At 38.1% G+C, this 14,710-nt stretch overlaps 2 protein-coding genes across 2 annotated transcripts in view; one reads left to right on the forward strand and one right to left on the reverse strand.

Annotated features, from left to right (window-relative positions):
* Positions 1-3,220, forward strand: part of SGCG (sarcoglycan gamma) — a 28,615-nt gene extending 25,395 nt beyond the window's left edge. Inside the window, exon 8 of the mRNA XM_033146323.1 lies at positions 2,885-3,220. Within this exon, the coding sequence (XP_033002214.1) occupies positions 2,885-2,923 (39 nt within the window). The 3' untranslated portion in view covers positions 2,924-3,220. The remainder of the gene's footprint in view (positions 1-2,884) is intronic.
* Positions 98-14,710, reverse strand: part of SACS (sacsin molecular chaperone) — a 56,769-nt gene continuing 42,156 nt past the window's right edge. The window contains exon 10 of the mRNA XM_033146324.1: positions 98-13,687. Within this exon, the coding sequence (XP_033002215.1) occupies positions 2,115-13,687 (11,573 nt within the window). The 3' untranslated portion in view covers positions 98-2,114. The remainder of the gene's footprint in view (positions 13,688-14,710) is intronic.

Raw genomic sequence — 14,710 nt, forward strand, 5'->3', positions numbered from 1 at the left:
CAGCAGCAGGGCTGGGAAAGAGTGAGTTCTCCACCTCTGCTAAAGGTCCTGGTGAAAGAAGTCTCATATAAATATACATAAATATTCAACACACCAATCTGAAGAATCTTCAAGTTTATTATGAAAATCATTTTATGGCACTTAACAACAGAAATAATCAGATGGCTTTGCAACCAGAAGGTTCAAAGCCTAGATTTTCTTGAGATATTTTCTACATTGAAAGCCCTTTTATTATTTACATTTACTTGAAGAGCTTTTGTCAACTACTTTGTCCTTCTGTATTGCAATAATTTTGGTTGTAATTTATCTAACCTCATCTTACCCCTATTTTATTTTACATTCTTTACATAAAATTATAGTTTCAGTGTACTAATCAAGTAAATAATTATGACAGGTAATAATGGAACAAAAATACTATCCACAGCAGCTTTATTTTACATGTTGTCATGATTTTCTTTACAAATATTGAATAATTTACATGGCATTATCAAAAGTATTACAATTTATAAAAGAAAATTATGAACTAAAAATCAGACATCTCATGTGCCACAGTGTGAGACAAAATCAAAAAGCATAACATTACAGCACCATTTAATATGTAATAAAAAATTATCCCACTGTATACCAAAATATTTTATGACATTATACTATTTCCAGGGATGGCTCATGAGAAAAATATATAAACAAAACAAAAAGCTGAAGTAAGACTACTTTAAAAAAAAAGTTTTGGTGTGCAGTTTCAGTTTCAGAAACCCTAAAGAAAATCAAGTATTTTACTAGGTAATACACATGCAATTCTCATTCAACAAAAGATGTAACAATGTCAAAAACACATAAAGTAGGTTATAAGAAAATAAGTCTTGTGTTTAAGTCATCAGACATTAAGGAATAAAATACTGTGCTGTGTCAAAGGTCCCTTAGCAACCTCTGATGTAATGTTTGATGTAAAACTGCAGCAAATCTATAAATCAGATCCTGCAGAGCATATTACTGCGAGTGAAATGAATGTCCATAGCAAACAAATGAATACAGAATGCTTCAAAGTGACTTTTCTCCAAACTTTTCAATTTCTTAAAAGAGAATAACATACCGTACTCAGTCTTATATTAGTACACTGAAAAATGACACCACCTCATACCATAAAACTGAATGGATGCAATCTGGGGATACATACATATATATCTCTGCACATACAAACAGATTTTTACCGACATAGTCCTAGGCTTTGGTTACATAAAGTGCAGTTCAGCCCTGTGAATTTTATCGTTGTACTGTGTACATAACTATATTTTACAGCTCAGTCTTCCTGCAAATCTTTAAATACATGTTCTACAGTTTTGCTAATAAGAAGCTGTTGTTTAAAACAAGATTATGTAACATTTAAATCCTGTGTACCTTGGGCTGAACAAGATGTTCACTACCAGATCCAGGGATGTCATCAAACTGTTGCAAAGCAGCAGTGGGAAAGCACAATTTACAATGGAAAAATGTCCAAGAGCAAGGAGCCAATTAATCATTCTGCCTATCACTTTCCCCTTGCAACATGCCCTCATGTTCCCCAGAGTCAGGTACCAGGTGCTCATTTGCTTTGTGATAGGAGAAAATAGGAGGTCACAAGAAAGAAGTGTTGGGCCAAGGAAGGATTAAAAACTACTCTCCCATCAAACACTTTTCTACTGTAAATCATGTCCTTCCCCAGCTGCTTTTGCAGCAAAGTATGTTCAGTGATAGTCCAGTTTCCCAAACCCAGGTTTGCCATGGAACATCTAATTTGGCCCTCATTGCCACAGAAATATATGCATTTTATTTATAAGCTGCTAGGAACAGCATAGCTTCCAAAGTACAGTAACTGCATGAGTAAGTCACATTTTATTCCATCATATTAGTATATAGCTTTTGCTAGCAAAAGTGAATTCAGATCTTATCGCATCTGTGGCTCTGATTTCCTCCCCCCACCCCCACTGCATAAGAGGATGACTCCCACCCCTGTCACACAAAGCTGTATGGTTGGCTGCATGGCACATCAAACAGTAGCATGCCACCAAAAAACGATAGCTTTTAGAAAACTGGCTGGAAACATGGCATGTCTATATGAAACCACCATGTCTTTAACCTCATACCTTTTGCTGTATAAAATTTTCAAGTTTTATTATAATACATGCTGTACACTCCATCACTCTCATAGCAACTTCAGAAGTGAACCTGTCATTTGGAATCTGTGGAAAAGGAAGGAGGTCTGGATAGCGGGTTTTTAAGCTATCAACTCCATATGCTTCCAGTGTGTGGACATCATTTGTAAGACCTTCAAGCTGTTGGCTATATTCCTCAATCTTTTGTGCCAGTGCAGTGGGTTTCACATCTTTATCAGACTTGCCCCTTACGGCATAATCAGCAGCAATCAAAGCAAGCTTGGTAGACAAGTAACATTTAAAGCAAACCCATTCGTTGGCATTTTTATGGAGGTCATTTCTTGCTGCTGAAAAGTTTGCTCTAGCTTGCCGTAACCACCTACGAGCCTCAACAGGATTTCCAACTGACTTGAATGTAGGTGGCATAAAAAACCGCTGGGAATATGAAGGACCTGTAGAAGATGGACATTTTTCTTTAGAATGTTGTCTTTCAGATTTGTGACTCGTTGCTTCCTGGTTCCATGAAGTATAAAATCTTTGAAATGAAAACTTGTCTGATTGAAATCGAGAAGCTGATGATGAAAATGTTCTTCTGGACGCCCTATCTGCATTTTGGTCAATAAAAGCCTGCTTTTCTAATCTGTTGATCTCATTTTGTAAATGCTTGAAAACTTCATTGGCAATATCAAGGTTCTCTGCATTTTTGTCTGGATGCCACTTAAGATACAGCCTTCTTATGATCTTTTTCCTTTCAGATTCTGGAAGCTTCCAAGCTTGTTCCATTACAGATGTAACTTCCCTCAAAATTTCTGATAAAGAATTTGCTTTAACCTTTTTGGGAGAATGATGTTTAGATGAAGAGGAGGAGGAGGATGATTTGTGACTCTCTCTTCCAGGAAAATGAGGAGGAATTGTTCTTGGTCCATGCGGTAGAAATTCTGTGGGACTTGTTGGAGTAGATGGTGCACTGCCCCTGCTCTGAGAACTTTCATCAGGCCTTGAGAATTTGTACAAATCAAGAGAGCTCACTATCTTGTACTCGCTGTATCCAATGTCAATCTGATAAATCTTGCCCAGAAAACTGGAATTTTCATCATCTTCCCTTTCTACTTCTTGCACAATAATAGCATATGTATAGGTTGGATGGTACGACCCATAGATATCACCACCTTCAGCATCAACAAGATAGCCAACGTATTCACCAGGATAGAAAACATTCATTGGATCCATAAGAAGAGTATAGTGGATTTCAGTTGGTATAGGAGTGCCAGGCATAGGTAGTTCAAGCTTTGATGGTTCTGAAGAGTCATACTTCACACCTAAACTGTCAAGTTTCTCACTAATTCTATAAATATCATTGCAACCCAACATAGCAATTAAATAGGATGTATCTGAAATCAGATTATCAGTTGCAGATTTCAGGGTCATTGCTAATGCTAGAAGGAAATTGATGTCTTTGCTATCTGAGTGCTGTATATAGAGCAATATTACTGCATTTCCATATCTCTTTAAAAAGGCGAATGTTTCACTTCTGCTGTGAGGAATAGGAGCAAAACCTTTAACTCTCAGTGTTGTTTGCAACTTCTCAAAACAAGAAACTTTCAAGCCTTCTCTCAAGGTTTTGCAAAGTTTTATGGCTTTTTCTTCATTAGCTAAGAATGCATTATCATTTTCGTGTTTCATAATTCTAATTAGTCCCGTGATGAACTGTTCAGAAGACAGCAGTAACTGGAGCCTGCCCTGGAGAGAACAAAGTGCTCCAAACTGACAAATTTTGGGTGACTCTTCATCCAACTGCTCCTCAAGGATACTGCTGAGGAGACGGGGTCGCAGCTTCTGAGGAAACAGCATTATCAGTTTGGTGTGAAAACCATGGTCTTTTCCTAAGTAACACTGGCTAAGATCAACAAGCATTTGAACACCAATGTTTCCTTGTATTCTACTTTTGTAATGTGGTGCATCATCAAAAACTAAGATGCTTGATTTTACCAATCTACCATCTTGGCTTGGAAGATAAAGAGCCAGATCTCGCACATTTTCAAGGTCATTTCTAACCTTAACAGAATCATTTTGAAGGCTTTTAAACAGGCCAGAAACAACTCGTTTAACAGTACGCATTTCATTAGGATCAAGCTGTTTTCCTTCAGAGTTCTTGAATATGCGACTCAGAACCTCAACATACTGCTTTGTTGAAATAACATCTTCAGTGCCTAAGTGTTTAAATAGTTGGTGGAAGGTGCCAAGTTCTAATGGAAGTTTGTACAAGTAAGGTTTGAAGTCAGATTCATACTCAAGATTTATTACAACTTCCTCAGGCTTCAACAGCTTCCAACCTTCTTCAACCATTACAAAAGCAACCCCCCGAAGCTGAAACCGGAATTCTCTTTTGTCTGTACTAAGAAATTCATAGATGCTCCTTAGGACTTTAACCCTTGTTTTTACCATATCTTCATCCAAAGTTGTTATATTACATATATTTCTGCAGTTATTTATAACTTTGTCTAGAGGTGGATCCAAGTTCACATTAAGCATAGTCAAAACCTGCTCAAGTTGTTCTTGTGGACCAAGACTGCTTCCTTCTTGTTCTTTTATACTTAAAGGCGTAGCTTTTTCTGGAAGGATAGGACATGAAGTCCAAAGGAGCTGCAAAACATCACTCTGTTTGAATTTTGGGTTTACTTGGGCTCCACTGAACTTTATAAGAGGGAGTGTTCCATTAACCTCTTGATACTGTGGATGGAATCTTACAATTTCTGCAGGAGCACGTTCTGGACACAAGAATGCTATTAAAGACAATTCTTTAAGGAAGTTTCCAGATAGCAAATCAGTCCTTTCTTGAAATATGTGATGAAGGAGGACATCCACTGTATTCTGCAGCGTATCCTTAGTCCAGTTTTCAGTGTTAGCTCTCATGCTGATCTCTTTAGCAAACTGCAGTAACTGCTGCTGGGAAATTACATATTTTAGTCCCATATTTCGGAGAAATGCTACCCATGATGCAAGGAATAGAGCACGGTTTTTTGGTTTTGTGAGCTGCTCGAGTTTCTTAAAGAAGTCTTGGGGTATAAACAGCTTTTCGGGAAGCATAACTTCAAAAACTCTTACGGTCCTATCATAAAAATGCTTTGCAGGTTTCAATCTATTGCTTGCGTCGTGAATGATCAAAAAGCTCTCTAGCTTCTCAAACAGCTGTTCCTTTATTTCTAATGATTCTTCAATGCTAGAGAGCCTGTTCTTTAAGTAAATCAGATGTTCTAGTTTTGCGTCGTAAGACAGACTTTCAATCTTTGGTAAAAGATGCTTCAAATAAACTTCAAGGTCATCTACTGGAACACATCCAAGTACAGTGTACAGGTCTTTTAAATGGATTTTCTCTTCCAGAAAGGCAGCTGAAGTTGACTGTGTCCATCTATCCACTTCAACCGAGGGGATAGTTCTTGTGAGTACGTAACACGCTCCACATTTTGAAATGCTGATGTATCGTCCACTGATAGATTTGTAGCACGGAAGGGACCTCAAAATTTTAATGTCGTCCTCAGATGTCAAATGACTTAGGTTGCAGTTGAAGTACATCAGGAGGGCCTCAAAATCATTCTCGGCTAATTTTTCAGTCTTAAACGTTGATGTCTGAACCATGTAATGTATGGCTTTTAAAATGCTTGAAGGGTTGTCTATATTTGCTGTGTGTCCTGACAAAAGGGGCACTAGAGCATTGTCCTTGGAGCAAATTTTGTTCAAAGCAAGTTGAATACAACCAGTTTTCATCAAAGCATGAAAAACTTTATCAGTCTGAGAATTTGGGAACAGAGCTATATGCATAAGACTGAGCGGAAGCAGGACATCGCAATCTGGTACAACAAGCTGATTAGAGGATACAGTAAATTTTGTACCTGGAAGCAATGCCCAGTCCTTCAAAGTATCAACAACAACATCAAATGTTGGTTTTGCATCTTCCTGGTCATCTTTCACATTTACAGATTCACCAATAAAATGCCACGTGTTCTTCAGCCATGATTCACTTGCAAAATTCTCCTTCCATCTCACACAACCTCTGGTTTTGTATTCTCTTGGCAACACAGAAGGCAACAAATCAGCAAAGCTGGTAATATCAAAGACTTTTGCTACATTGCATTTCAGTAAAATATTGCTGTACCGCAAGTAGAGAGTGTTCATAAACAGATCTTTACGAGACGGAATCAGTTCATGATAGGTAGTTAAGAATTTTGGACGCTTCGAATCAAAAATTTGCAGTACACTATCAAGTGTAATGAGCAGAGGTAATCCTTCAATGAGGATTTCATTTTCTTCTGTGTCTTTAAAACAGTAGTCAACAAGAAGTTTTAAACTGTGGAAAAGTTTTAAATTTGTCTGCTGAAATCGACAAGGCAGCTTTCCAATGTGGCAATTAGAATCCGGAGAGGAAAACGTCATCAAAAATGATCGGACATCAGCTGAAGTCACATAGCTCACTGGAATGTCTGCATCCACAAGACAGTGATAAAGATTTGCAGTTTCATCACAGCTATAGATCAAGTTGAAGCCAATTTCTAAGAGGAGATGTTTGAGTCTATACACATTTTCTGCTACTGTTTTGCGTGTTGTAATGTTGTACTCTACATTTTTGAGGTGTTGCAACTCATCTTGTAACAAATTGTCAAAGAATGGCCTAGCTTTGTTTGAGGTAGACATATTAACCCATGTAATGATAATTGCAGAATGCAAATCAGAGCCATCAACATTTGGAGCTCGTACAACAGGTAGGAGACGTTTTGATTCCTCATGAATGCAGCTGTAAACTGCTTTCACTAAGCAATACCAATCAGGCTGCAGGTCAAGTCTGTTAACGGGGAAGAAGGACAGAAACTTTTTCAAAGTGTCTTTCACTGTATGCATAGATGTGTTGTGTAGCACAGACACTGTTGGATCAGTACCTTGAAAGTAACGTTTTTTCAGCTGAATCAAAAGTTCTACATAGGCTGGTGCAATCAATGCTGTCATTAAACTATTATTCCAGTCACTTCGTACTCCAACTCCATTATCATCACGCCACAGATTTCGCCTGGCAGAATCCAGGGCAAAGTGTCCATTCACATGAAATGGTAACCCAGTTTCTAAGGACAGAGGTAAGAAACAAAATGCCCTATGAGGTTTTTTGTAGTTGTGAGTAATACATGCAGCAACTCCCCCTCGGGGGAAGAGAGTAATGTCCTCATTCTTATGAGCTGATACAACACTCTTGGATACCTTTTCAATGTTAGAAAAACCTGACCTGTTGCAAATTAACCAGGCTGTAAGGTTACCTTCAGAGTCTTCAGTATCCATAGTGTAAGTGATTTGTTGCACAGGTATCTTGCTAAGTTCTTTCTTCTTAGTGACACTGTCAATTACAGACGCATGGAATTGCTTTCGTTTCAGTCTATCGCCATCAGTTACTTTTCCTGTTACAGAATATAACACATTAAGTGCTCCTGTTGTTTTCTCTATTTCACAAATAGAAATTTTTTCCATGTGGTTCAAAAACATCAAGAGTTCTGCTCCATCTGTACGCAGCTTATCTAGAAGATTTTGCACCATTCTGTCTGAGCATGGCACTGGGGAGATTTCGGAAGTTTTTGCCATTTCTGTATTTCGAAGTGGAAATCTAAACATTGTGCAGTTTTCTAGTTTAAAGTGATCTCCTAAATAGAGATCCAAGACATCTGAGAACTGTGTTCTGAAATCAGCATCCAAGTCCCTAAACATTCGTCCTGGACTAATTGATGTTGCACCTGGTGCATATCTGGCATGAGGATCAAAGATACAAAGAATATCGTTACCAGAAATGAAAGAAGGACAGTCAGTTATGTGATACACGGAATTGAAGCCTATACCATACTGGCCAGTTTTACATGGATTGCCTTCTTTAGTGCCTTTTCCAAGATTCTGAATTCCTCTGATGTCATCTTCAGTAAAAGGCTGATTGTTGAAGACACACAGTGCAGGCCCTTGAAGTGGAGACCATTTTTCATCAAATATTCTATCAACTGGATGTTGTCTAGGATCAAACACAAAGCAAACTTCTGTAGCTTTTGCATCATCTGCATTCTGAAGGAGCTCTTTCAGCATTTCTTTTTCTGATGGATATGCATTAAGAATACTTTTAATTCTGCCTGTCAATTTTTCTTTCTGCCCAAATTCAGTCCCAAGGGTAGTAAAACAAATGTTTGATGCATACCTTTCTAAGGCTTTATGTCGCTTGGGTACTGCTCCCAGCTTTACTGCTACTTCTCTAGGGATGTCAGCATGACAGTACTTTACAGTTGTATCTTTCACTTTGATCCAAGGGCAGTCATTGTAACACAAAGAATTAGCATGTAGAAGGGAAAGGTGAGTATCCGGTAACAATATCTCGCCATACTTTTTTTCACAAAATTCTTGCTTCTTTTCTCTAATGAGGCCCCATATTCCTTCACTGATGATTCTCCTAGAAAGCTGAAAATTTTCTTCAGTCAGTGGTTTAGTTCCTCTTTCCTCATTGATTAACTCAAGAACCAGAGCAAAATCTTCTACTGTAAAAGCATGACACACACCTACACTTTCAAATAGCTCACGAAAGCTGTTTCTGTATTTATTAGCGAGTTGATGGAGATATGGTGCTGCCTCAAAGTTAAGATGAAAAGATACCTTTGTGGGGTCAACATAGCCATTTTCAACAAGAATGAAACTGCAGTTTTTCAGCTCTTCAATTATGATTGCTTTTGTTGCTCCATTTTGTAGCAGGGCATCATGGAGATATTTATAGCAAGCATTGGTGATATTTTCTTGGTACAAGGTAATTCCATCAAAGGATTTTGCAACTTCTTTCAGCTGGTTTATAACCATAGTAACAGTTGGTTTCTTAAGCAAGCCTAAAAAATCTTTGACTGCCAGAGAAATGTTCCCACAACCTTTAAAGGAATGGGAATTTTCATTAAGGATTGGTTTTAACAGACAAACTATATCTTGATAATCAGCAGTGAAAAGGTCCATCGCTGAAAACATTGTCTCAGGGCCAAAATCAGTACCCTTCCAGTGCAAAGAGAAGCCTGCTGGTTTTGTGAGAAATGGCAGAAACGGTATTGTTTGGAACTTTGCAGCAAATTCTTTAGCTCTAGGATCTCTGCATTTAATTTTTTCATCTATGAGACTTAACAGAATACTGCTTCTGAGACAAGCTGAAGCATGATCAGTCTTGTTGATTTCTGCTACAGATTCGGCACGTTCAACCAAGTCTTCCCAACAAATATCATCTTTAGCCATACCTAGTTGAACTAATTTGACCAAAATCACTGGATTAAGGTAATCTTGACTGGTGCCATAGGGAAATCGTCCATCTTCTTTATCGTACAACTTTGCAACTCGACCTTCAGGATGGATCAGTCTTGATGGTTCCACCAGAGGGTGCTCAGTCAAAGAACAGGGAATACATGGTGTAACACAGAGAATTTCTGAGAACTCACTAATCTTTTCACTCAGAACATAGTGCATTAAAGGATCACGAAGCTCTGCCTCAATCTCTTGGATATTTGGGAAAAAGACTTCAGAAAAGAATTGCCTCTCTGAAAAAGTATTATCTAGTAACACCTGTTTACACCCTGCTTCTTCAAAGCCTGCTTTGACCCAAGATGGAAGGTCTACAGCACAGAGATTTTTTGAGCCAGTTTTTTTAAGGTACTTTAGAAAAATGTTAAAAGCTGCAGGTCCTATGTCTGGACGTTTCAAGAGTGAATCATCTAAGAATCTCACATTCTTCATAGACACCCAAGATGAACCATCAGAGAACACTCTGATCCCTTCTTTGCCTTTTGTGTGAGCTATTTCTTCATAAAACCCCTGACATATGACTGAAAAATCATCATGCACTAAGTCAGGATCAGGCCATACTGCATAGTAATTGTAGTCATTTAGCTCCCCACAAACTGCCATGTTGCGTAGAACCACAAGAGCTTCTAAGTAAGCTTTTACTATAACATGTCGCATAAATACTGTGTTCCACCTTCCTTTTGTGTCAGTTTTCCATATCTCTTTTCTGTTTGATGTAACAGCAAAAGAGCCATTAATGTGAACAGGCAGACCTGTTTTGATTCGAAGAGGTAAATAGCAGAATACTTCTCCTAAGTTGCTACAATTGGGTTTCACAGTCCATTTGTGATCCTGTGCTTCAGATAGCATAACCCCAACTGATCCACATGGGACAAGTCCTAGCCTTCTTCCACTTTCCTGTAATGAGAATTTTAAGGCCTCCCCAGTATCCATGCAAGAACATATAAGCCATGTTGTAGAGTCTACTGTTTTTTGTGGCAGTTCATCAGCAGACCTTTTTGTCTGTCCAGATTTAGCCATTTCAAAGAAAGAAACTGTGTCATCTTCTGGGCCTCTAAAAACTGGAGAATGCAAGTCAGCAATCCGCCTGAACACATGATGAAATTCTTCCACTGTTATTTGTAATATGCATGATGACTTGGGTAATTCAGTAGGAAGCTTTTTTGTGCTACTGTTGCAAGTTTTCATGAGTTTAGCAGCTTCCTTGAGAACACTTGTAACAGGGCTAGTTATTGCTTTGGACAAACACAGATTTTTTTTAATAGTCACAGTCTCTTGAGCTACACCAGGGTTAGTTTCCTCGGACTTCAAATACTTCAAAACCATGGAGTTTACACACTGAGTAAAAATTATCAGTCTATGTCCACAAATGCTAAACTCATCCACAAGAGAATAGATGTCTGCAGTATTGTAGCAAGTACTGCTGACTTCACTCACTTTAGCCTCCTGTTGTGTTCTAAAAGAAAGCCTGAAAAGTGTTCCTTTGTAACTGTAAGGGGCCTCCACAGTCAACGGGAGCTGACAACCAAACACACCGATAAATGGCTTGAACTGATTAGGAAACTTTCTAAGTCTTTTCTGTTGCTTACTCCAATTAATCTTGATCCCAGGATTAGACTTGTCCCTTATATGTTTACTGAGATGATTGATGTTGGGATCAAACATAATCATAAACTCTCTGCTCATGATGATCGGAATATCTGTGATATGATAAACAGAATTAAACCCCAAGCCAAATTTTCCAACTTTGTCAACTTCTGCTCTTTTAAGAGACTCACCCAATCGAGTTATATTTAGAAAGTCAGAGTCAGAAAATTCAGAATTGTTGAAAGACCAGAGAGCTGGTCCATGACAAGCTGCCATTCCTGGATCCAAAAGATTTTCTCTTATGTCATTATTTCTCCTCATGTCAATCAAAAAATTGCACTCAGTTGCATTAGCATCATCTGCATTTTGAAGCAGCTCTTTGAAGATATCAGATACAGAAGGGTATTCTTCCAAAATGTTTTTAATTCTTACAGTGAGAGGTTCTCTTTGACCCGACTGCTCAAATCCCATATTTTCTGGATTTATCAGCCTGGTACTGAGACATGGCACATTCAACCATTCTGCAGTTTTCATGGGTATGTCTTCATGAACCAAAATTATTGGCTCAACAGCATCATCTAGCAAATCATTTAAGTCTTCAACCTTGATATCACAGTAGCAGCATTCATGGATTGGTTTCATTGTAAGCCTGTAAGGTTTTTTGCTACAATATACAGGAACAGGTGTATTTAAACTAGCTGGAATTTGACAGCTGTACAGCCACCTTATAATATTCAACATAATAGAAAGATTTTGCTTGCTCTCTTCTTCTGTAAGAGATTGTTCACTTTTGAGGTATATTTTCTGAATGACCATGGAAACGTGGTCTGGTGTCAGCTGCTCAATTGACCCACAGCATTTGAACAACTGGTGGAATTTAGCCATTGTTTTTGGCACATTATGTAGATACGGCTGGAGATCAAGATCATGTGCTGATTTTATCACTGCTTGAGAAAACGAACAAAAGGTTTTACCAGTCCAGACCCAGGGAAATTTCAAGGCTTTAAAGGATTCTTTTCCTTCATCTAAGTGATCATTCATGAAGCCATAAATCTCAAGCAAAATGTGCTGAAATTGATAATAATCTTCATCACTAAATTTTTTGGAACTGTGCCAGTCTACGACTACTTTGAAATGTTTTAACACTGATTTTATGTTAGGTTTGATTGAGATCCCCAGTGCTTTTTCAACATTTGGTCGGACATTTTCCACAAGAGGAACAGAGGAACCTACTAAGGTGGCCTGAGATAAGTCACACATTTCAGGTGGCGAGCACAAATTGCAATGATCACCTTTCCAAATTAAAGAACTTGGGTAATTTGGAGGTCTTTCCTTGCATGCTGGAATCCATTTGATTTTTTTCAGCATTGCTTTTGTTTCAGGTGTATGAAGTAATGGATGATTTTTGTTCAAAATCATTAACAAAGTTCTGGCTTTCCTTCTAAGTGCATCTTGATTTGTACTAGCACAGTCTTTCAAGCATTCAATTTTTTGAGCTACGCTCAAAATGTCTTTCTCTTCCAAGTTGCTTTCACTTTTTAGGCCTATTAATCTCAAAGAATGAAGAGTATCAGCAGATGTTTTAAAAACATTAGGGGGAAAGCAATGTTCCTCCTCCCCATAGAACATATTTTGTAGTACTTCTACTTCAGGATCAAAAAGTTCACTAGCTGACACCATTTTTCCTTCAGAAATCTGAATAAATTTTAGTGGTGTCAGCCAATCCAGCACTTCTGCATTTTCATTTTTTAGGAAAGTTAGATTTTCCAGTGTCCACAGCATAACTTTTGTTGCTTCATCGTTACAATAAAAGTCACTCTGAATATCTTTTAAAATAAACTTCATGCAATCTGTGCTCTTTAGCTGGTCTGCTTTTAGTATGTTTACTAAACGAATGGTAGCTTCGTCACTGCTGTCAACTAGTGAAACAGAGAGTTTTATATCAGGTGGAAGTTTGGCAGTGTGATGCAGTACCTTACAGCCTTTCAAAGCAGTAAAAGTAATTTCTTCATCAAGTGATTGTTTAATTCTCCTAAATATGATTAGCTCATTAATTATTAATTTCTCTTTTTCAGTAGTATCAGTTAAACTGGCAAGGAAGTTTCTAAGGGCATTTTTGTATGATACAGGGAATGATGCAACCTTATTGGTCAATTTCTGTATGGAAAGTTTTTCCACTATTTGCAAAACTACACTTGGCAATGGGGCATGTATATATTTTTTTAAAAGTGGATGTTGTATAGATGAGTCTAGTTTCTTAAGCACAATCCCACCAAGTTGTTCAATGATGTCGGGTAAAAATTCTGGAAGTTGAGTTTCAGATCCATCTTCTAGAATAATTGGTGATGGAGTCTTTAATCTAATAAGTTCCATGACTTCTTCATCCCCATCTAGTAATGTTTTTGGGATAAGTGGCATGTCATCAAACATTGACAAATCTTCAGAGAAATGTATATACAGGTTCTTCCATACCATTTTAAGCCACAAAACAGATGGGTGCTTTTTATCTTCAGAAAGTGGAAACCACTGTACCACGATGTCTTTACCAGGCCATAAAGAATTTGTAACTTCCTTGATGAGCCGTGCAAATCGTTCAGGGTTGAGAAGCTGCAGCTGAGTGCATGCTCTTCCTGAAATAAAAAATAAAAGGTATTAAACTGAGGAACATTTAGTAAGAACCGTTATTTTAGAGTTGTTCTCTAACAGATCTTCTGCTTGCTAGGAAACTGGCACACTTGGCCTTGCTGAAGGCTTACTATGATCCACAAAGGGCCATGGGATAGTGTGCGAAGTATTTAAACAACAAGCCACGCCCTCTTCTGATCAAAAAGGTTACTTGGCCTTTTGTGGCACACCTTTACTACAGCCAAGGAAAGAGGCAGCTGCTGGCATTTACCCTGACACCCTACCACCTAATTACATTATCTTAGGATGGCAGACAATAGGACAAGTAGTCTATCACTTCACCATTGTTTCCTTTCTTAGCACGCAGCATGTGTGGTATTGTTCTACATTAGTCCTAAACACTGGCACAGGTCACGCCTAACATTAAGCCAAACGATAGCTTAGCAGGAATAAGCAAGCATGGATTTATGAAGTAAGGAGTACGACTGCTGCACTCCTAAATCTGTACAGAGCAGTCATGTAACCCAGTGTGTTAAGCCAGCAAAAAGGGTGATGTTACTTGAACCATATTTTGAAGGCTTGTTTCCCATCTATCAGCTCAGGCTGGCTCAGCAGGAAGCCCCACTACTAGAGTTGGGATATGGTGTAAGTATACTGTCCTTTCAATGATCACTATAAGTAAAACTTTTATTTAGTATTCCACAACACTCTGCTGTTCTTGTGTATAGCAGCGGATCTGCTTCTATTTGTCTCTGAAATACTTCTCTAAGCATTCCCATCACCATTTACCAATATGACTTTGCTTTTTTGTACTGCCACCACATATGGTAGAAATCAAATTAATTCTGGAGAAATCCAGCATTTTCCCTCTCTTGATTTACTGGTCATTTTACTTTTCGATGAAGTCCAGTATCATTGAGTTGCCATTTTAAAATAGTTTTCTTTATAGATCACAGCAACTGAGAAATTGGAACCCTTTTGAAACAGAAATTGCCATAGCTCTCTTGGATGTTGCTATTTATATATTT

This window comes from Lacerta agilis, chromosome 4 (assembly GCF_009819535.1).
Source record: "Lacerta agilis isolate rLacAgi1 chromosome 4, rLacAgi1.pri, whole genome shotgun sequence".
In the NCBI taxonomy this organism is placed as follows: Eukaryota; Metazoa; Chordata; class Lepidosauria; order Squamata; family Lacertidae; genus Lacerta; species Lacerta agilis.